Below are 23503 nucleotides of genomic sequence, written 5' to 3'. Positions count from 1 at the left end.
GAGTTCAGGATCGCAGCGGGCACCGGGAGCCCCGTGCCAGCCCCACACCCGTGAGCAGGGCAAGGAGGGGAACCGCTCGGGGGGACGGACCCTCCCGGTGCCCTTCGTCCCGCGGGCGGGCCGGGGCCCTGCGGTTCCACGCGTGTTCGCAAAAAGTGCCGGGACCGGGAGCGCTGCCGCCCGCCATCCCCCCGCGGGGCGGCCTGGGGCGCGGCGGGGGGGCCGTGCCGTGCCGTGCCGGGGGGGCCGTGCCGGGCCGTGCCGCCGTGCCGGGGGGGCCGTAGCTGCGCACCGCCCCGCCGGCGCTGCCGGGGGAGTGGTTTCCCCGCGCTGGCAGCGGCGGGGCCGGTCTGCGGGCGGGGAGGTGCCGCGGCGGCGGCGGCGGTGCCAGCGCCCGGCCCGGGAGGATGCGGACGCGCTGACGGAGCTGCCGGCTCCCCTCTGCCGCCGTGCATGGGCGGCGGGCGGCTGCCGCCTCGCCTCGCCTCGCCTGCCCCGCCGGTGAGCCGGGCCGGGGCGGGGGGTCTCCGCCGGGCCGGGGGGAGGTGCGGGCGGCGGGGCGCGGCGGGCGGCCGCCCCAGGCTGGCCTGCGGGGTCCGCCGGCGGCCCGGGGAGGAGCCGCCACCTGTCAGCCCGCGGCTCGCAGCGGCGACCGGGCTCCTGGGAGCTGCTCCCCGCCGCCGCGGGGCTGCGCGCCCGTGCGGGACCGGGACCGGGGCCGGGGCCGGGGCGGTGCGGGGCGGTGCGGGGCGCTGCGGGATCCGGCCGGGTGCGCTCTGGGGAAAAGTGTTTCGCTTGCGCGCCCGGCTGCGGGGAGCGACGCGGGGAGGAAAGGCGGAAAGCGCCTCTGCGCCGGCTGGTCTCTCCAGATGCTTTTTGTTTGGAGTGAAGGATGTTCAGGAGCATTCGCTGAAGAAGCGGTTCTCCTTTAAAAAAACCCACCCAACTTGCCCGGCAGCCGGGAGAGTTGTGGAGGAATCCTGATGAATGAGCTTAGCGCTGAGGGAGTTGCTGGTTTGCGGTCTGCGATCTCCTCAGCTGTCCGTTTGTTCGATTTTTTTTTTTTCCAAGGCAACTTTTGAGGCGAGGAAGCGGGTAACAAAGCGCAAGTTTAAGACAATGATGCTTTTGCTTGCAGCCTAGCTGAACTGGGGAAAAGAACACTTGAAATCCTGCTTTTCCCATCAGGTAGCAAATACCACACATACGATTACTTGTAGAGAAAGAAAGGACCTACTTTGCTCTGTAAATGAGAACTATGTTTCACTCTGAGCAAGGGGTGTGAATATTTTTCTGCTGCCAAATGAACATACCACAAAAATTTTCGTTTCATCTGGGACAGAGCCGTGTTTGTAGATCTCTGAATATGGCTACAGTCGCGGAGGGGAGTCAGGTTTGCCTGGACGTAGTATTAACCCCTCCAGCCACAATAAGCAATGTACAGAGAGAAATTTGTTTCCATTAGTCTTTTCCTGCCTGAGATCTTTACTGCAGTTGTATGGTCAGGATGGCGAAGGAAGCGCTCCTGGCTATAGGTTCAAATCTTACTGAAGGACCCAGGAGTTGGTGTTCGCACCCCTGGTGCTCGGCACAATGCTCCTTTATGAGCAGCCTGAAAACCAAGGTGAAGCGTGAAACCTGCCTACACGCAACCAGGCTCAAGCCAGTGTTTTCCGTCTCTTAGATTTAATGAGCAGTTTTTGTGACCAGAAAAGAATCCAGCTCACAGTTCAGGATTTTGACAATTAATATTCCATTTTAAAAGAGGCAACATTGTGATTGCAGAGGGAAAACAAGCAAACAGGGAATGACTTGACCTGGTTTCCTTGCTTTCCTGATCTGGCCTGACAATTTGTCAATCAAGTGGAATTTCCTCTAACATCTCTGGTATGTTACTTTAGCTGAAGAAATGAATGCGCAAATATAGTCACTACTTTACCTCCCTTCTCACAATGATCTCTTTGTGTTAAGCAACAGGCTTTTGCATAGATCAGGTGTTAACCTGCATTGCTCCTTCTCTCTCATTTCTGAAATTATGGCCCTGCGTTTGAGCCTATGTAACCACATCTGTCTATTTTGGAGGGGTCGGTCAGAGAAGCCTTGGTCTGGGGTGGATCCTATGTCATGTAAGGCGGGACTTCAAGGAGACCGGCATCTGCCTCCGCAACAGCCCTTCCCTTTGCTCTTCAGACATGCAGGTTCTCTGGAAAAATCTGTAAATGAATCAATTTCCTGCATTTTCTGTCTTCAAAAGAAGGCTTTATTGCAAACCGCAGGAAAACTGCCAACCAGTAACAAGGAGGTAGAATGAAAAAGACTGATTGATACCGACAGGTCCTCAAAACCTTGCCTCAGCCCCTTGTTTCAGCCATTGTCCCTCTTTGATCGCAAGTCCTTAGGGGTTGGGACCTCCTTCACAGTTTGGAGAGAGCACGACTGGTACCATCCGCTGCAGAGCAGCTACCTGTGCTGGAAGAAGCTGCGATACCCTGCTGTCATCAGGGTGCATTGGGTGATCCCACAGTGTTTTGCCCCATAGTGCCCGTGTCCCTTTAGGACTAGGAGAAAAAAGTACAAGTTCGTCTCCTCTGTTGAGACCACTGCAACATCTCTAAGTTGTAACCTCAGTTTTCAGCTGAGTTCAGTCTCTGACATCGACATGCCTAAGCTGCCTCTGTGCAAATATTTAGGAGACCTCTAGATCCGGAAGGTGCATGTTAATTGGTTGGCAGGAAGACTTGTAGCCCTATTAATGCATATCTGATTTCAGTGTTAATGATTCATTCCAAAAAAAACATACTGCATTTTTATTTTTTTAATAATTTCTTTATTTTTAGCCATGTGTTGTCCTCACAGTCCATTGTGCCATTCCTACTGCGATAGCATGTGGTGTTCTCATATCCTCCATCTCAGGCTGGGCCAACTTCCCATACTTGGAAATTCAATTAAGGTGACAGAGTTTTAATTCCTGGAGAAAACCAGCTGCATCTCTGCTGTTAGGTCGTGATGTCGTGACACCTATGGTTGTACTGTTAATCACCAAGAGGGAACATTAAAAGTCTCTTCATTGTCTTTGTTCTCTTAGGAGTGCATGATGGGGTTTTGTTTGGTTGTTTTTTAAATCTAACACTTTTGCTGCATTGGCTTTACTGAATTTTCTACTAAATGCTTGATTGTGCATCATATTATAGCACCAAAAGAGCTAGTTTATATTTTAAGTAAGTACTGTTCTACCTGACCATATCTAACCTGTTATCCTATTATGTTACCTAGAAAGGAGCCCAATTGATAGTCTATCCAGAGTATTCTTTCACAGTGCCAGAAAGACATCAGATGTTTTGCAATCCATTTCCCATGACATTTCCATCTAAGAATCACCTACTCTGTGTTGATGCTCTAAGATGTGTTTTGCACAATTTGCAAAATCGTGAATTTTTGCAAAATTTGCAGAATTGTGAATTGAAGGCTTGCACAGCAAGTACCAGAAGAGATACCTCTAAAAGTATTCAACAGCTTGTTGAGGCTTATGTCTGATTTTGATAGGGCTGTTTTCTTAATGAGGTCCTCTCACATCAATTAGCTGGTGAATCTTATGTTAAAAAAAATAAACCCAAACTTTCTCTTGGCACATGGTTCCATGAGGGCTCTCTGGAGATTTCCATGATACTGAGGTCTACCAGCATTCAGAGGAGCTGGCTTAGTCATTCTTCCCATCTGCTCTACTTCTTCCTTTCTCCACTGCTCTGCACATGCTTCCTGCTGTCTGCCCTTCATCCCTATCTCTGAGCATCCTGGCTGGCTGCCGCCCTCTCCTCCCTTGCTGTACCTATCCCTTGTGGCATCTTCTGAGAAGAAGCTCAGGTAGTTTAACGCTGAGATCAAAGAGCCGAAATAAATGATTTTCTCTAAAGCAGCCGGGAAAAAGAAAAAAGAAAAACCTACTAAGGAAGCACCCATAGCAAACAGCATTGCAAACATCACTTTGAAAAAACTTTGAGTTAAATCACCCCCAAATCGTGAGATTGCTTTAAAAGTTGTGATAGTTAAACACAGCTGTATTTTAGTTCTTTTTCCTTCTTTGACCATTTATGAGTCAAGTTTCTAGCTCCTTTTTGCAAACAGGGCCAGTAGCAACTTGGACAACTACAACGAACTGGAAATTGGGGTTTGTGTGTGGGCATGGCGCTGTAGGAGCTGGGGATGCAAGAACAACAGCTCCCTGATGCATGCCTCTGTGCAACACCAGGAGTCAAGGAGGCTGAGTTAGAGTGATCTGCCAGTACCATGCCCTTTGCAAGCCTGTGTTTTCTAGTGTTGGTAGTCCACAGATGAGTGTTTGAGAAATTCCCCAGGGTGATATTTACCCCAGTAGCTTCTTTGGAGCAGGAACAGTAAAAACTGCAGCTCACTGCGAAGTTAGCAGTGAGAGGCAGCATGGTCTGGAAATAGCTGCCTCCTACCCCTTTTCGCTCTCCCAAACTATGTGCTGTGTCTCATGCTGAAATGCCTGCTCCTCCACATTGAGAGTCATTTCATCTCGCTGCTTCCTGAGAGAGATCGACATCTTCTGCAGAGCACACGCTGCTGAGAAGAGGAAGGCAGCTTTGGCCTGCGGAGAGCAGAACTCAAGTACTGCGTGGGTGGCCGAAGACAAGAGCTTCTGAAATGAGGGAACAGAACAGATCTCTAATCTCCAGACTCTGACACATATCGCACTTTTCTCAGTTGCTTAGGAAAGAGATTTGCATCCAAAAAGAAGTGGGAGGTTTAAATAGGAGTTCATACACACACACATTTGTCTTCTGTGGTCCATGCGGTAATTTACATTTCGCTAGTCCCATGGAATCCACAACACTTCATAAAGTGCATCCATTACAACTGGGCAACCAGCGGAAACAAAGAAGCTGGCCAAGTTCCTATCCACAGTGTCCGAAAGCAGAGCTCAGTAGGCGGTCACAGAAATTGGAAGCTGCAGGGTGTCACAGAAGTAAGCACTTATTTTGGGTTGTGCCAAGATGCTGAAGCTATTGTCCCACCCTCAGCAGAGGTACTGAGTGTGGTCCTACCTATGGGTGGCCCAGGCCACCTGTGTGGCTTGAAGCACTGCAGGCCCTAAGCCGCAGTTCTGTCCTCCTAGGACACTGACATAAGACCGAAGCGTAGAAGAGTTGGATCCACAGAAGCACCTGGCCCTAGAAAATGCCGACTGACATTTCCTTGCAGGGCTGTGCACCTTCTGGTACTGTATGAGCAGCCTCTTCATGGCTTCATCCACCACAACGACTGTAGCTCTGTCCTAGATGGCCCACTCATCCACCCTGGCTGCACTGACAGTCCGATCTGCTGCAGCAAAGTGGCCCAAATAAGGGACCCTTTCTTCTGGGTGGAAAAACCTCCTGGGGCCCGTTTGTTTATTGGCAATTGCTGAGCAGGGTTTACTGTGACCCATCGAAATTTTCCACTTTGCAAAAATCAAGCGGTAGAACATTGCTTCTCCTGCCTAACACCATTCTTATGCATGCCCTGTCCCAATTTTCCTTGTAATCAATAGCAGGGGTTTCTTTTTGTAGCACACACAAAGACTAAACTCCTTGAATGAAGAAAAGTTTGCATTTATCCAGAGGCTTTAGTGGGGTGAAGCGGGGGGGACCGGATGCCCAAGGCTGAACTCCTGGTTTGTTTGAGGCGCTATCTGACATCAGTGGGAACCGTGTGTGCTGCAACTGCATGGGCGAGCTCCCAGATCTTGGTCTTTGCAGTCCTCCAGTGCAAGAGGCTGAGCCTGCAGAGCCATGTGGGGGACGTCTCCAGCACAATTTAAACACGGGGCTGGTAAGGCCCCTGGGATTGTCCCGTTGAAATAAGAAGGGGAGGGCTCCTGTTCCTGCAGTGCCAGAAAAATGATAAACTTCCACGTAGAGCAGTGGTTCAAGGACAATTTCTACTGCCTATCTAGACTTATGTTAGAAGGTACACCTTAAATGTGCTATTGTTAGGCTGTTATCATAATATTTCCATGAGTGCTCGGTGGGGGAATGATTAACTCCGGAAACCTGGGAGGGGAGGAGGCTGTCTCGTAGCCCCTGCTAATCTAGCAGCAGCCCTGGCACCCTGAGGTCAGGTCTCCCTCGGCCAGCCAGCTGTGTCCAACACTGGGGCTGCTGGGAGAAGAGGGGTGATGCTTTCAGAGTAGGAGGCATCTCTAAATAGAAGTGATCTGATGGAGATGCTGCTTCCTCCCAGGGAAGCGTTTGGGGCTCAGCGCCTCTGAAATGCAGGGCTCCTTTATCAAGCAGTCGATCTGTAGGCTGCTAGGATTGCAACCTGTGGCCAGTTCCTATTTCTGTTTTGCCCAGTGAAGTGCGTTCATCTTAAAAACATCTACTTTGCAATTCATAGTGGATTTGTCCCAAGGAAAGGCCTCCACTGCTGTGCATGATGGAGTCCTCTCCCCACATGGCAAGGCCAGGCATGACCCAGGAGAGACAGCCGGGCTGGGCTTCCCACACACCCCAGCTGGCCAGAATTGCTGCACAACAGCCTGCTTCTGCTCCCTAGCACCAGTTGTCCTCCCGTGGGTGGTGAGACCATCCCACCGGGAAGACTGTGTCCTTGTGCTGTAGAAATGCCAAACACACAATGCGTCCCAGATGCTTTCCAAAGTAGGAGAGAAGCCCGGAGAGCACCTTTTGGTGCCTGGGCTTTTGGCCTGTGCCAAGCAGCATAGGTGGAAATCCATACCTTCATCTGGGGTGGGGGGCTGAGAGCCCTTGATCTGGGCAAAGGGCTGTCACCGAAGCATTGCTTGGTCTCTCTGATGGAATGAGCTCTGTTATCATTCCCTTGGTTGTATCTCCTCACACTTCACTTGGTGCTGCAGCTCCTAAAGAGACAAGACTTGACCAGCTCATTGGAGTAGTCCCTAAATCAACTGTTCTTTACTGGGAGGTGCAGCAGGGCTCTCCAAGCCCAGAGGAGGGGTGGCCAGGCAGTGTCAATGGTCTCTGAGATTCTTGGTTACTCTTAATAGCAACACAGCTGTGTTGATACTCCTGGAGCCAGAGAAGAAGCTGGTTATCAAGCTGAGGAAAAGGAGGGCAAGTTATTTTGTGGATGGAAGAGGGGTAGGTTAGGAGAGGTGCGTTGGGCAAATAGACTGGTCTGGTCAGCAAAGCAGCAAAGGTACCTAAAAGTAAGAAGGGACAGGAAGAGACCAGCAGAGAAAGGCTGTACTTGAGTAATTTCCAGAGTGTTTTCAGTGCAGTGAAGGCTCGTTGCATGGTCTAGTAGCCGTGCCTTGTTTTTAAAAGATTAAGCAATATCATGGAAGGGAGGGTATATGTTTTTGTTTCCTCTAGTGTCAGCAAAAGAAGGCAATCACATCTATTAGGTAGATGAAGTGACTATTTCTTCTTCAGAGAATAAATGCATTCTTGTAGTTTTATACACTGGAAACACTGAACTCTTCAACAATCTTGACTGGGAAGAAGTTTTTCTGTTTTTAAATATGGCTGTGGGGCTGGGAGAAGGAACTTCTACACTGCTGTCCTTAAGTGATTCTCTTTTTATTCCAGCTTTCAAGTAGCTGAGCCCCAGGGGCCAAGATTCCCTCTCAAACATTACATGCACTATAGGACAGAGTTGCCCAAAACGTTGGCGAGGAGACTGATCTTGGGTCAGTTCAATCCAGAAGTCATTTTTCTGAGACTGGAAAAGCAATGGATGTGGGTTTGGTTCGTTCAGTACTGCGTGGATCCTTGTATACCCTTACCAGGCATCTGAAAATACCTCTAAATAACAAATGGCCAGGCTTAGATTCCAACCAGGGGCCATGTGGTGCCCAGTTCATTATCTCTTACACCGTTTTGTCTTTCACTGACAGATGACTCAATGTAATAACTGTTCATATTACATGCAGTCTTTTCTAGAGGGGAGATTGAAGGTAGACAAGTTCGTGATGAATTTTCATAGGTTTAATAAGAGTGGATTTGTAATGGGTAGTGGAATAAAAACCTTCCCAGAGTACTGGATAACACGGTGTCGGATATGCTGTGGTTTCCATCAAGAGACAAGCACTGAGTGTAGTCATGAATTAAAACATTAGCCTCTCTGAAGTTGGTTCGATCATTGGTTAGGAAGGAAAACTGCCAGACAAGAATTAAAGCTTCTGAATTGAATCCTGGGGATGGAGATGTGATTTCCTGCTTCCCTAATTTGCAATAAGCATGGCCTGTGGCATGAGAATAAACTCCAGAATGCAATGCACAGTTTTTCCTCTGTCACTGTTTTTGAATAAAATCAGTGTGCAGTTAATCCAGTGTTATAAATCTTGGTAGGAAGGCTTCCAGAGCAGGTAGATTTGTTTAATCACTTGGGCTGGAGTCCAAACCACTGGAGGATATAAAATATATACACTAGTGCCATTCACTTCACTGAAAACACCTTTTTCCCGTCCAAGGAAATAGCTGTGGCTGGCATGAGTATATATTTGGCAAGCTGTAGGGCTAAACAAATTTCTCAGAAAATCATCTTTGGCCAAGATACTATATTTCAGCACTGTAACTCCTCAAGCTCTTCAGCTAAGACATTCTGACAGAGAAGTCATCAGAAATCAGTGATTTACACTTTGAAATGGTGGGATCCTCACCTCTGCTCACCAGGCTCCCTGTCCCGATACCAGTCCAAGTATGTTCATTTTGGAGCAGACCTTTGCTAAAATGACTTCTGTAACATCTGAAAGAAACGCACAGTAAGGTAATCCTAAGGCAGGGGTCCTCAAACTGTGGCCCGCGGGCCGGATACAGCCCCCCAGGGTCCTCAATCCAGCCCCCTGTATTTACAGAACCCCCTGCCCCCCCACCCACCCCCCGCTGGGGGTTGGGGGGGGAAACCAAGCAGCTGCAGATGGCTGCCTGCCACTTCATCCGCGCACCGGCCCCCTGGTTAAAAAGTTTGAGGACCCTTGTCCTAAGGTGTCCTTCTTTCAGCGTGTTTTGTCTTCTTTCTGTCTTGACCTAGCTTCTCGAGCAGAAATCTTGTTCTTCGACGTTTTAAACCATGTCTCACTAAGCAGACTGATCCTGCCAAACAAGGGTATACATTTTTGCTTTCTGATTTTTCAACTATAATCAAAATTCCTGTATGGGAGAATTTCAGAGTGTCCCAGTTTCAGCAGTTTTTTAGGTAGCTTACACTAAGGAATAAGGTTTAATATCACAAAAAGACTCAGGTTGCAAGGTATTTCAGCTAAGAGCTTTGGGTGTTTGTGTTGTTTAGTTGCCTCAGTAATTCACAAGGTATGCTACAAGCTGTGTCCTGAGTGAGATCAAATCCCATCTGGTGTAGCGAATTATACAGACCTTCACAGTAGGAGTTTCTGCAGCAAGTTTTTAGTAGTACTCTTTCACACCAGTCACTGCCAGCATTGTCGCTTTGGTTGCACTCTCTGACTCTATTGTATTGTCTCTTTCAGGCACTTTTAGGATTTGACAGACTTTGCACAACACTCTATCAACGACGTGAACACCTGCAGCAAGGACAGTTTTTGGAAGTGACATCTGTTGATGTGATTGAAGGTAACGTGCTCTCTTCTGTCATTGCCCTGTACTTGCTGTTTATCCCACATGAGCCTCATGCTCTGGCTGGGCACCCCCTTTTGCTGCCTGTCCTGGCTGGTGAGGTGAGAGGAGGATCAGGCCTCAGTTTGGTGAGGTGAGTGTCGGTCTCTTCTCCCAAGTAACAAGTGCTAGGACAAGAGGAAACAGCCTCAAGTTGCATCAGGGGAGGTTTAGATTGGATACTGGGAAAATTTTCTTCACTGAAAGGCTTGTCAAGCACTGGCACAGGCTGCCCAGGGAAGTGGTTGAGTCACCATCCCTGGAGGTATTTAAAAGACGTGAAGATGTGGCACTTAGGGATATGGTATAGTGGTGGGCTTGGCAGCGTAGGTTAACTGTTGGACTAGATGATCTTAAAGGTCCTTTCCAACCTAAACGTTGGACTAGATGATCTTAAAGGTCCTTTCCAACCTAAACAATTCCGTGATTCTATGTTTCTATGTCTGAGCATCCTCCAGGCTGATCCTTGCTTCAGGTAACAGCTCTTCCTATCTGTGTCCCAGCATGTCCCATAAAATGTGGTTATGCCCCTCTTCTTAAGGAAATCTTGCATGCAACCTGCCTGTTTTCCATAGCCACGTAAGTGCTTCATGTGTTTGAAACCTGAAGCTGGTCTTCACTCAAATACTGTTTTGCCAGCAGGAATTTCACAGGTCAGTTTTGCCCTCTGCTCAAAACCTAAAATAAAAATGTGTGCATTGTTTTTGAGCACTGTCTCATGGTAGGTGGTTTAGCACTTGTCAACCTATATATTGCTCTGTATGTTACTGACCTTGTTAGCGCCATCACAAACAGCAGAAAGTGAACTGTGCATTTGCTCCATGCCCCTGGAAAAAGATCAGCATAGCATGGTCCTGCAACTGTAGCAGTTGCATTTAACATAATCTCTAAATGTAGTTTTGTCACAGAAAACCAAGAACAGATTTTGCTTTTTTTTTTTTCCCCCCTAATTGGTGTATTTGCACTTAATTAAACCTAGGGAAAGTAAATGCATCTCTTAATTCACTGCCACAAGAATTTTAAGGTTCAGAGTAGGTGACTCATCCACCAGAACAGAATTTATTCTTTGTTTGTAAATGCTATTTATTGCCCTGTTTTGCATCGCTATGGCTACTGCATGTCATTGGTGATATCAGCATCTACCGAATGAATGCAACACCAAATTTAAAAGAGATACGATTCTTATGATAACTTGCTTGTATCAACCACTTCTCTGTTGTATGTTAGGATGTCTCACATAAAAGCAGCACCAGAAATGGCTCAATATTTTTCCATCAAAACTGACTGAAAAGTAAAAAATTCTCACAATTCCCATAAATCATATCATAGTTTAAAAAGCCCTAAGCTGCTACCAAACCCCTTCTTCAGATTCTGTGGTGTTATAAACAGTTCAGTGATGTCCTACAAGCGATTTCGGTTTCAAGTGAATTGATTTGCAGTGGCATTCTTGATTATTTTACTCTTAGTTATTTTTAGTGTTAAATACCTAGTTAAGCTTGTTAGAAGCATCACTGCTTTCTCAGCCCATATAGATTCTTCTGCTTTCCTTTACTAAGCGGAGACTGAGAACAATTAATCTATTCCAGTTAAAACCTAATGCTTTTGCCAATTGCATGGCTCTGTGTTCTTTTCTGAAACATGTCAAGTACAATCGCTTCTGCCATCCTATTCAATCAAAGCCTTAAGTTGCACAGATTTTGTGAAATGGCCTGGGCTTCAACAGCTTAGGAGCTGATTCACTGAGGCATGTGCTGTAACACTGGCAGGACTGTCACCATTTTCCTAGCCAGAATCATTTGTCTTTGTCATTTAGAAATAATCTACAGGGTGTAATGTGGTCTTAGGGAAGCACGGAGCCCGTTATTGCTTAATAATAGAATTTCATGAGGTCTTAACAACATCTTTGAGCTCATGTGACACATTTGACAGTGCATGTGGGGATGTATAGCTCTAATGTCCCATGGAACAAGGATAGAGAAGAGTTTTAAACACTTTGTATGTATTGAAAGTCTGCTAAAATAAGCCAGCCAGCTGTGGGCAATTGTAGGAATCTGCGGCTGGCTAGTGGGGACCAACCCTGAGGACACACAGCAGTGGGACATGTCTTCTCCATAGTAGCCAAGCCCTTCATAAATGCTGCCCGCCTGCCCGCCCTGCCCCCACCGCCCAAGCCTCCAAGATTATTTCCATCCACACTTTTCTTATTTCCCTTTCCCTGCAATCCAGGACAGATTGGCGATGGGGCGCTGAACCTCAGAAAGCATCCGAAAAGATGTTCATGTTGGACATGGTCAGAGCAGCGGGCCCTGTGCTGTTCCAGGCTCACAGCTGGGTCTGGATAGCAGGCGCTGTGAGAACCCTCCAGACCAACTCTTCCCAAAGGGTTGGGGTGGGAGAGCAGGGTCCTGCTGTGGCCCATCATGGTGATCCTCAGAGACAGCACTGGAGAGGCAGCAGGAGAGATGCAAAAGAGTCCTTCTGGGACCAACAGAGAGGGCATGACCAGGACAGGGAAAAAAGGCAAGAACTGCATGAGCACCAGGGGTGATCAGAGGGAGGAGGCAGCGGAGGGAGTGCTGCTTTCCTTTTGTGTAAGGAAGGGTCCAAGGGCACACACAGCTCTGTCCTTTTAACTGCCGTCTCAGGTGGCAGGAGCAGCTGGCACAGCTGAGCCCATGGTCACCACTCTTGGAAAGGGTCTCCCATTTTCAGATCATTGTTCCCCCAGTGCTGTTGTTCATGTGTGCCCAGTGGTATGGCCCACTGGATGCTGCAGGAACAAAAGCATGTGTCCAGAAAATAAATGTGTTTTACTGTTTAGGTGGTTTGTGGTGTCCTGATGTGGTGTCCCTGGGGTGGGTTACAGGTCCAAGGAAGAGCAGGGAGCTCAAAACTCTCTTTCAAGCAGGCAGAAACTACCTGTCTTTCACTATGCTGTGGCTCTGGGAGGATTCAGGCTGTGTAAGCTGGGGGATGTCCAGATCAGGGGTTTGGTTCAGACTTTTGCTGAGTTTCAGAGCCTGGTTCTGCTCTCCTGTTGTGTGTGTACCAGGAAGTGTGCTGTTCAGTTCAGTGTTGGTTGGATCCAAGGCTGGAGCTTCAGGGCTTTTCCCCAAGCTGATGGATGCCTATGGGGTCAGGTCCTGGCCCACAGCTGAGCTGAAGTGTCTCCTGGGTCTGCCGTGCTCTTTTTTAAATATGATCCAGTGGGAGTCAAAGTCTCTGCGATATCACGCTGCTCCGTGCTACAGCTAATTGAAGTCATTGTGAAGGGTTTTGTAGTAATTGCAGATATTGTAAAATTTAGTTTTGTAGGATAATTGGTAATGTAAGCCTGAAACAAGTTATCCTTAAGATGTTTTAGTTTGCATATCTCAGTAGGAGCAGTCTTTACAAAGCAGGCTTTTGTGTGTGAAGCGGGACCAGAATTAATGGCAGCATTTAGTCGTGCCTAAAGGGGTGCTCGCTGTGGCAGGTGTCAGGGTGGTGTAATTGATGATGCCTGTGTTCTGTGTGCTGCAGGAGGCTCTGTCAGTCAGTAGCTGCTGTACCTGACAAATGCTAGCTAGAGGGGGTGAAATGCCCAGGACCAAACCCATCCAGGGCTGACATATTCCCATCCAAAATGAACATGACCCCTTCAGCTTGTACGTCAAACAGAGTGGTTCGGGCTCTGTTTGCTCCTGTGCATTTAATACGTGTTATGAAGTTTTCAGGCATCCTCAAATTTTTCAGTAGAGTGCTGTATCTATAAATCTCAAATATGAGGAAAATCCTGACACCATAGAGACATGCAGCTAGCTACCCAGTCATGGGCTGAGCAGAGCTCCCTGCAGTGGGGACTGCAGCTGGCTCCATCCCTCTGCTCCAGGGTGCTGAAGTGCCCAGGGGAACAAGGAGAGTGCAAGGGCCAGTGTTGTAGTGTCCTGGGTGCCAAACAGCACAGGGGAGTGTATAATGGACACATAAGCAGCTTAGGTTCCTAAGTCCCTGATTTAAGTGAGATTTAGGTGCCAAACCTTCCCTGATGCACTTGAAAATCCCACTCAACACCTCTCTGAACACTCAGGCAAGTAATGACTACTGAAAATCTGGCCCTTAGACACCAATACAGCTGGTGTGTCTGGAATTAACAGTTTAAAAAGAAGTGCTGGCTCATGACTAAATGGCAGAGACATCTGGGAAGAGCAAATATTGAAGACATTATGAAGAATCAGAAAGAGAATTTAATTCAAGGGCAGTATTTCCACTGTAACTTTTTTTGGTCAACAGATGCAATTTCTGAGCTCATAGTATCGGTAATTGATTGGTTGCTGGTAACATTGGAGGACTCCCATTTTCCTGCTGATGACTCTGGAACTCTATGGGGGTCCTCTCTGCTGTCCTGGGAGGGGCAGCTGGGGTCAGTGCCCTGCTCTGCATCGCAGCACACAGTGGGAGCAGTTGGCTCGGAGGGCCAAGGAAACACTTCTCAGTGGGCTGTTTAGAAAGGACAGTCTGTAACATAATTATTTTAACAAATATGAAAAGCCAATGTCTTTTGTTAAATTAACTGTGGGGCCAAAGCTCAGCGCTGAATTTTCCCATTCTGCTTTAAAATTCGTAGCATGACAGAGGTGATGAACACACGGGAACCCGTGATGGAGGAATTCGCACTCAGCCAGACTCCTGAGGAAGAAGGAGGCCCTTCAAGCCAGGTAACTTTAGAAAAACTGGAAAGTATCCTGAGTTGCTTTTCAAAAGCAATTTAATGCAACCAATAACTGTCATACATGAAGATATTGAATTGCAGAGCACAAATGCCAGAAGAACAAGCCCTGAAACACTGTCTGATCCCACTTTGGTTTTATTTTTAAAGGGTAAGACTTCTAGCAGGAGGGTTTTGTCAGATGCCAGGTCTCCGGGGCGTGGTGACAGCAATGCCCGGCCTCTGTGGGGATGCAGGCAAAGAAGCTGTTTGTCACCAAGAGTTCAGATCTGAGCAACTGTCACGTGATGAAGACATCCAGTCAATACTGTACCATAGCTTTTATACAGCTTGTAATGAGCTAGGTTTCCTCAGGCTCAGAGGGAGCTCCATTTTTAGAAAAGAGACCATTTGAAACGAGGGTGTAATTCACATAAATGGCTGTGGCATTGTAGCAGCAGCCCTGGTCAGGACCATTTGCCGGCAGGTGAAAGAGCATTTTCTGTCCCCAAGCAGTCTCACACACCCACTCGTGTACCCGCCTGCGGTGCTGATTCCAGCAGGAGGGATCAGGATGTCCCGAGCCTCCATTTGTGCTCTGTGGTTGTGCTCATGACTCTCAGTGTCACTGCCAGGGACAAACGACCTAAATCTGTCCTGGTGGACCTGAATTGCTTCTCCACACAAGGTGTATTATAGCAACCAGGCTGAAAAAACTACGCTAGGAGCAGCCGACTGCAGGTTAAAATCAAGCATTTGGAAGCCAGGGAAGTCAGGACTGAAATTTTGCCAGTTTCTTTCAGATCACTTGTGTATGTAATGAAAGGCTGTATGCAATTAAAGAGCTTACCGTAGGCTTTCCTGTGCCTCATCAACTGCACGGGATAGATGCTGCTCACTCACAGAGCACATTTTCAGTATTCTCTTTCCTCTTTGTTCAACCGAGTCCCAGATTTTCATTATTGTCTTAGTGTACACTGCCCAAACTCTGTGCCAGCTCTGACCCCACCTATATATTTAGGGCTGTTCTATGGTGTCTCTGATCATATGCTCCAGAGGCTCTCCGCCAGCACCTTTACCCTTCCCCTCTGGGAGAAGGTGGTGCCATCAACATTTTAGTGATGGCCACCTGAGGCAAAGAAGCAAAAAGAAATGAGAGGTAGTGCGGAGTCAGTGACTCAGTGGGAAAACTAGGTTTCTTCCAGCAACTTCCAAGCACTCTGCCCAGGAGACTGGTCCTTCTCTTCCTGCAGTCTCCTGCCCACTCGTCACACACTCCAGCTTCCGCGGAAAAACACAGCGAGGCCCGACAGGCAGCTCTGCTTCCTGCCAGTCCTGACTCATTCCTGGAGGGATGTGGTAAATACTGGGCTCTGGTGGAAAAAAAACGTTATGTGATTGGTGTGAGAACAGACCATATGAGAATGACACAAACAAAAATAGCCAACCTGATTGCCACACAGGTGCCTTTCCTAAATTTTGTTGCAGCTGTAATAATCAGCTCAGCACATTTTTAGATCAGTGTGTGTCGTTTTCTAGGGCTTTAGGAAGCAGATGAAAAAGCAGAAATTTTTGTTGTATTGGATCTCCCATCCAGGAGTTGCCAGCAGGCTTGGGGATGGGGTGGCTGTCACACAGCCCTCTGCCACCTGATCAGGCTGAGCAGCAGCTGGAGACAGAGGTCACTGTCACCTGCATGTGCAGCCCTGGGAGGAAATAAAGCAATTTGTCCACAACTTTATGGCTATTTTCTTCCAGTTGAGCCACGAGGCTCAGGGAGCTGGGTTCCACCATGGGTCTGAAGAAGACTGCACTGCTGCTCAGGGGTGTCTCTGGACCTGTCCTGGCCAAGGAGATTTTACGTTGTTTCATATTTGGAAATGGCAGGATTGTATAAGCTCTTTCTTAAAAATTCCTCCCAGTCAAGACAGCTGCCATGGACATGTCTTTCCAAATTATAAACGGCTCAGGAGGAAGCTGTGTAATGGGAATTTGGGGGGAACTTTTCTAATAGGCAGCATGAGAAGCATTTCTTGATCAGAAGGAGTTACACCCTGTGGGTGCAGCTCAGGTAGTCATTAGAAAGGTTTACCTTCAGTGATTCACTTGGTCTAGTTGCACTGAAGGGACTTTCTCACAAAAGAAACTTCTTAATTGTGTCTCATTTTGCAACAATAATATACAACATTTTTCACCTTGGTGTAGATTTGCAAAGAGTAATGAATCCCCGCAACGCTACCGTGGGGAACAAGGGTGTGAGATGAGAATTACTGTCCTTCCCCATCTCCAGAAGTCAGATACAGACGTTGCAGCAATGATAAGGTCCCTGGCAATGTCCTGGGGGTTGTGCCTACTTTTACAGTGGTTAGGGAATATCTGCGTGTTTCTGCCTGTGCTCGTAGCAGGAGCTGTGCTGAGGCTGGCTCACACAACCGACAGTGCTCAGTCTAACCAGAGACCCCAACTCAGGGGTGAACATGTTGCAGATGTGTGAGGAGGTTCTCACCAGCACACAGCAAACCTGTGCCAGTGCCTGGAGTTAAACTGAGATGGTTCTTGCTCTTAACCCCTAGTACAGTCCTTTAGTCTGCACCTTGATTTTATTGTTACAAATAGCATAAAATAAAATAAAACTCAGTTAGTACGGAGAAATTTACAACCTGTTAGTGCAGGTATAGAGAAGTTTGAGAAGCTAGGAGATAAGATTTCCGTGAACCAACAACAGAGTTTGTCTTATGTTAACATCCTGGAGGAGCTGGAATGATTTTTCCTCAAAAAAACCCAATCCAAAACAAAGTACCCTGAGAGATTTAAATGAACCAATCGTGTTGAAAACAAGAAAGCACTTTTATGTATTACAATACCCTTCACTAAAAAGACCTAGTTCAGCTTCGTGCTCTAACCACTGCATAGTGTTTGGCCTGCAGCTTCAATGTGACAAACGAAAATAATAGCTGGCACCATCCTCTGTGTAAAGATGATCTCTGGGGCTACCTGTTTTGCATGGATGTATCATAAAATACAGTGTTTGACGTTACAGAAAATAGCTCTGCAAAGTGGTGCTTCTTAATAAACTGTCACCGCAAGAAAACATGGATATCATATCAGAGTAAAATGACAGCAGCTAGACGGGCTGTAGCAGCCATTGAGCTTAACATTACAGCTATGGCTTTTGTGTTCTAAGAACCCACCAGAACTGAAACATGAGTGTTTGGCAACATAATGAATTTTGTCGCCGAAGTCTCCTTTTTTACTATGCATGTCGGATCACGCAAGTCAAGGCAATCATCTGCCTGACACACTGGTGAGCAAAGTCAGTTCTTTGCCCAGGGAGGGACAGCTTGTGCAGGGAAGAGTGTGCTGAGACCTATAGCCTCTCTGCGTCCACATTTGGCCTGCAAAGGTCTGCATTCAACTGCTTTTGAAATCCTCCCTGTGCAGGACTCTTGCCTTGCACCGGTTTGAAAGGTTTTTTTAACGGACATGGAGGTGCATGTGAAACGTAGAAGGAATGCTGAAATGGAGCATGTACTCTGCTTGCTCTGAATATGCATCCCTGGGCAAGGCTTTGATGGACGTGTCCCCAAATGTCTCCCCAGGCCTTCCCAGACTCACGTGAGAAATACCCCAAGCTGTCCAAAAGACTGCCATCGATTGTGGTGGAGCCAACTGAGTCCGGGGAGGTGGAGAGTGGGGAGCTGCGCTGGCCTCCTGATGACCTGAAATCAGCGGAGGACAAGGGTCTTCAAGGTGACCAAAGAGTCTGCGTCCAGCAGCAGCAACAGCAGCAGCAGCAGCAGATGGATCTGGAAGGTCTGAATGAGTAATTTTCATCCTTGTTTCCCACAGGAAAATAGCAGTTTCAGGCCATGCCATGCACTGAAGTTAAAAGTGTACCAAAGAGCAGTAGGTGGTTGAAGGTGCCCAGAAGCACCTGCACTGGAGAGGAAGTCCTCTGGTCTGAAAATTTCCTTGTAGCTTTTGAGCGCATGGTGTTTTCATCCGCATCAGGCTTAGCACATGGCTAACAGGCAGTTTACTGCACATTAGCAGTTCACTCTAGGAAACCAATCCTGTTCACTAGCATGTATCCACCTCCCTGTCTCCTAGCCTAGAAGCAAAGTGTTTAACAGCTGCACATTTTCAAAGCGTTATGGTGTTCCAGGAGTGGATTAGTGTAGCGGGAGCTCACAAATATGTAGATATGAGTAGTAGTGTCACGGTGGGGTAAATATGGTTAAAGATAAGAGCTTGGAGTGTGGCTTGCACAGGGAATGTTGCAGTGTGGAACTGGTCTATTTGTTTCTTTTTTTATCTCAGTGCTCTCTTTTTCTCTTAAAGTGACATGGTTTCCATTTCAGTGCACCAATATTTGCTACCCAAATGCCTAGGATACAGCAGCCAGGATGGGGTGCAAGACGCACCTTACCTTACCTTGCCTTCAAAGGGGCGATGGCAAATGGTCTCATCTTGAAGTGTCAAATCACCTGCTATTCCAGTTGACATTTCTGGGTGGTGGTAACCACAGGGTTTGATCATTCAAGAAGAAATACGAGCCAAATCTATAGCCTGACCTCCAGGTTGCACGTTATGGCCTCTGTGTTGGTTTTGTGCATTGATGTTAGGACTAATCATGTCTTCAGGATTGAGAGTTTGAGCAGATTTCACTAAGACAGCAGGTAGCCCTCCCACTACGGTGGCTGTGCATAGGGATCATCACCTCATCTCACTAATACCTGTTCTGAGGTCTCAAGTCCCTTGTAAAGCCAGACTGTGATGCACCCAGAGTTCCCTGCTCCAAGTTTAACTACTGGTTTGCAAGTAGAGCAAATAGCCCATGTCAGGTCTGATCACCCTAGTGGATCAACTGCCTGGTGGAGAAGGGAATGAAACAAAGGCTGTTGTACCTGTATGGGCAAATAAATACTGACAAGCCACTTCTTTGCAGATACTTCAGCGCACCTGGCTCAAGAAGTGGAAGACAGCACAGATACTCTGGAAAGCAGAACTGAAGAGGACGAGTAGAGACTCCACGGCCTCAGAAGTGAAATATTGTTGGAAAGCTAACACACTCTGAAGACATGTCAAAGTAATCTGTATTTAAATCTGCAAGGGTTTTATTTAGTTAGTACCTGGTAAGAAGTGTCTGGGCTTTAGAACTGTTCTTTTCACCATTTTGATTTTCAGGCTGGGATTCATATTATTTATTTATTTTTTCCTTGGGAAACAATGGGACATGTTAGGAAATATGAGATTATCCAGGAAAAAATGCTCCTAATTTCAATTAGCACACCTCATTGGTTTTAACTTTTTCAAGCAAGGCTGCTGTCAGGTATCAACGTCAGGGCAAAGCAGTTACATTTCTACAGGAGGGATGTCTTAAATCTAAAACCTTTCTTGTTTTTAGCCATTTAAAACTAGCACTGTGATATTATGGACAATAGATGTAATATAATGTCACCATTTGATTTTGTAACTTTTGTATAGAGACGCAAGTGTAAGATTTGCCTCCAGGCTGCCGCCCCGGGGTGGCCCAGAGCAGTTCTCTCCCCTTGGCTAACCCGTGCAAATTCGGATGAACCAGCCTTTTCTTAGCCGCCTTTTCAATAAGGCTTATGCCTTTCAGAAACGCTTTCTCGCTGTACATTGACGAAGCGGAGTAGCTAGTCGCTGGTGTTTGTGGAGTGAGGCTCTCTGTCGTAGGCTTGGTTGGGTGGATTGTGCTGTCCGTGCACCCTTCAGGCCCAGGTCCAGCCGTGGCGTGGCGCACGCCTCTCTCCCTGGAGGCCAACAAGATGGCTCCCTTCTCCGCCAGGGCCGGATCTGTCCCGCCTCGTTAATATAAATTCTTGTGGCAATTCTTCTTCTGGTATGTTTTGTGTATAACGTAGGTGCAGAGGCCCAGCTGCTCCTCCCTCGAGCGAAGCTGGGCCGTGGCTGGGGGTGGGTGACAGGGGCTCCATAGCCCAGGCCTGCCCGCCATTTTGGCTGATGCCAGGTGCCCCCCAGCACCTGCAGCAGGAGGTGGTGGAGAGGGCTGAGGTAGCGAGGAGCCCGCCCGCCTCCCTCCTGCCCTCACACCAGGCATGGCTCCTTAAGCTGTGGCTGCACAGCCACCTCCTGTAAACTAGAGCTCACGGTGGGACTTGCTGTCTCTGGACACCTCTGGCCTCCAGTGGATTTTCCTTGGGGATTTGGGGGCCATTTTGACAGGGGTGAACCCCTTCCTGCACGGGAAGCTCCCCGAGACTCCCTCCCACTGTTCCAGGAGAAGCACCGACCTCGGCCCGGAACGCTACCCCTTTGGGCAGCGCTGGTGGAGACAGACCAGGCATGTACTCAGGAGGGTTTGACTGTGTCAGTGACGAGTGTCCCATAAGCTACAAAGTTGGCTTTCTCCATCTCTGCAGGGCTGGATGGGGTCTGTACTTCCAATTAATGTTGCAGCCGGAAGAAGCTGCTCGCTGTAGGTGGAACGAAATAACAGGATTTCTTCCAGCATTAACTCCTAAGTTGAATTCCAAGTGCTTTCTTTTCTCCAGTAATAATTTTCTCTAATGGCAACTTTTAATTGTGTGATGGTGGATAAAATTTACTGGCCAGATGTATTAATAAGATAAGTTTATACCTTCTTAGCAACCAAATTTAATATATTTACTTACAAAGAATTCTGTGCAATGAATGTTTAATACAAAGGAAAGAGACTATTTTACTTCAAAGCAACATTAATTTATGTACAAAACTATAGCGCATTATTTGGGTTGTTTGGGATCTAGGACCCTTTTTATAAGCAGTGTAGTATAGTATAATGTGATACTTAAACTTTGCTCTCTCAACCTATATAACAATCTGTTTTGCTTTCTCGATGTAGACTTTCTTACCTACACTGTCACAGAATTATTTTGTTGGAGGAGTGGGATTCTGGTCAGAGCACCGAATTTCACTGGAGTAACTGAACGTTTCAAGAGCACCTCCTAAACCTGGCTGCCATCCCTGTCATCCTCTTCACTGGTGGTGGTTTTCTGGTAAAGCCAACAGAGCAAGAACAAGCTCAAGCTACGTGTTTGGGTAGCACACAAGAAGTGAGAGGAGGTTCCCGGCTCAGACCCATCTGCAGCTGGCTATGGCAGGAGGGGAGCCGTGCTGGCCAGGTGGCCAGGTGGATGCGAGGTGCTCTTTAAACTCTGCTTTTGCATCGACTGTCAAGAAGTTTTGCAAATCTCTGGCAGGAAAACTATGATGGTGACGACATACTTTTAGCTGTGTGATTTCCTTTCAATCTGCATCTGCCCAGCTCTGTGAGGAATGACGTTAGACGTATCACTTAATTTGCTTTTCACTTTATAAAAGGAAAAACATTGTTTGAAACACTTCCCCCGATTTCATGTGCTCTCTATCTGCTTTCAGACGCTCCCTCCCTTCCTGCTCTGGATGGCCCTTATCCTATTTCCACCTGAGGTCAATGGCACTTCCCTAAATAAGTTTCCCAAAGAAACAACAAAATTCTACATACACCCTGAAAAAACGCCATGCAGCACTTTTTTCATCCTGGTACATAAAGCTACAGCTCATATAGAAATGCCAGATTTTCTCCTTCCAGCCTAATTACTCCTCTCTTTCCTTTTCCGTAATTTCTGCTGCTCCCTCGAAGTATTTTATCTGAAGCAAATAGATGCTTCAAACTAAAGTTTTCTCATAAAGCCCTGTGGCCTCAGTTTAACAACCACACAAAGCCAAACTCCTCCTCACATTTTTTTTTTCTGAACATGGGCCAGAGGCCCTAAAATAGGAGAGCAAGATAGAGAGAAAATTGTTTTATACAAACAAGCCCTATTTATTCAACTTGCAGGTCTATGAATGTCCATTTACTTTGTCTGTGTGCAAGTGTTGTCTCTCTAATAAACTCAATAGTTGTTTTGTATTTTTTTCTGGATTAAAGGCTTTGTAGAAACTAAAAAGAAAAAAAGATATTCAGTCATATTTTTCTAGTCTAGCTTGTAGAATATTCCATGTAGTGCAGAAAGGAAGTTTTATGGAGTAAGACATTGTTGGATTTTGCTCTACTTCAGTTCTTTCTAATTTTGTAAAATGCCACCTGTACATAATACTCGAATAATGTATGTCCTGTAGTTGTATTACACCATTTAGCCTATTAAATGCCTATACTGGACCGACTGAAGAAGTGGTGTACCCACAGTGTCTTGGTTTAAAAATGCTAAGAGCTATTTGTGATGATGGTTGCAGCTCCTGTCCTACCAGTAATACAGCTAATACAGGAGAACGAAGCCCACTGTAAGCCTGCCTTTGCCCTGTGGCATGCAGATACTCGCACTGGCCCTCCATCCCACATGCTCCTACACAGATAAATTCAGATTTACATCAATGGCAGTTGCCATTGCCGTCTCTTTCCTTCAAGCCCTTCCTAGACCAGGCAGCTAAACACTCACTGCTTCTGTTTCAGGATTTTCTTGCTGCCCTGCTTGGCACAGCCCCTTCACCCCAGGTGGTGCCCTTGAGAGCTGTGCTAGCAGCAAGCCGTTTGGCTCATCTTCATTCACCTTTTAATGCAATGCACATTTTTAACATTTTCTGGAAAGGCTATTGTGGAGCCCAGCAGGAACTCACATTATGAGACACTTACACCCTGTGCAAGGAGAGCAGGGTCATGTGGCAGAGAAGATGAGAGGCAGAGATAGTCTGCCACTGAACAACCAACTTTTTCCCAAAATGTCAAGATACCAAAAAGCAGAGGATCAGATGACTGAAGGGTGAGACTCCCTCTTACTTTCCTGCTTCAAAAACAGCTGCTGCTTGCTGAAACGAGTATGTCAGCAGGGCAAAAAGCATTGCTTGGGGTCAAAGCCAGTTGCTTCCCAGCCAGGCTGGGGACCTGCTGCTGCAGGGCTGTGCCTGGTGGACAGTGGTGGCATGCATGGTTAGGGAAATTTTCTCTATCCCAAGCTGGAGGCAACGAGCCCAGCTTTGGCACTGCAGCACTTGCAAACCTGATGCTAAATGTCACTCAGTACTGGAGTTTCCATGCACCATGCATGGAAAATCTCATGTCCAGGCATATCTTACTCTGGGGGGGTGGGGGGGTGCGGTGGGGTGGTAGGGGGACTGACACTGCTCCTTCTCACCTCCCTAGGAGCTGGGCCTGCCTTTTGGGGTTTTCCTGCGTGGTGTACGGTGTTCACCC

The 23503-nt window shown here is 47.4% G+C and overlaps 1 protein-coding gene across 1 annotated transcript; it reads left to right on the top strand.

Annotated features, from left to right (window-relative positions):
- Positions 1-312: 312 nt before the first annotated feature.
- On the top strand, positions 313-22481 carry LBHD2 (LBH domain containing 2). Its single transcript, XM_040602143.1, has 5 exons — positions 313-501; positions 9473-9575; positions 14224-14314; positions 17904-18117; positions 19253-22481. The coding sequence occupies exons 3-5, from the start codon at positions 14225-14227 to the stop codon at positions 19327-19329; spliced, it is 381 nt and encodes a 126-aa protein (XP_040458077.1). The 5' UTR covers positions 313-501; positions 9473-9575; position 14224; the 3' UTR covers positions 19330-22481.
- Positions 22482-23503: the final 1022 nt, after the last annotated feature.

Source organism: Falco naumanni, chromosome 7, assembly GCF_017639655.2.
Source record: "Falco naumanni isolate bFalNau1 chromosome 7, bFalNau1.pat, whole genome shotgun sequence".
Lineage (NCBI taxonomy): Eukaryota > Metazoa > Chordata > Aves > Falconiformes > Falconidae > Falco > Falco naumanni.
Note: the sequence above shows the minus strand (reverse complement) of the source record. Positions and strands in the feature narration are given on the sequence as shown.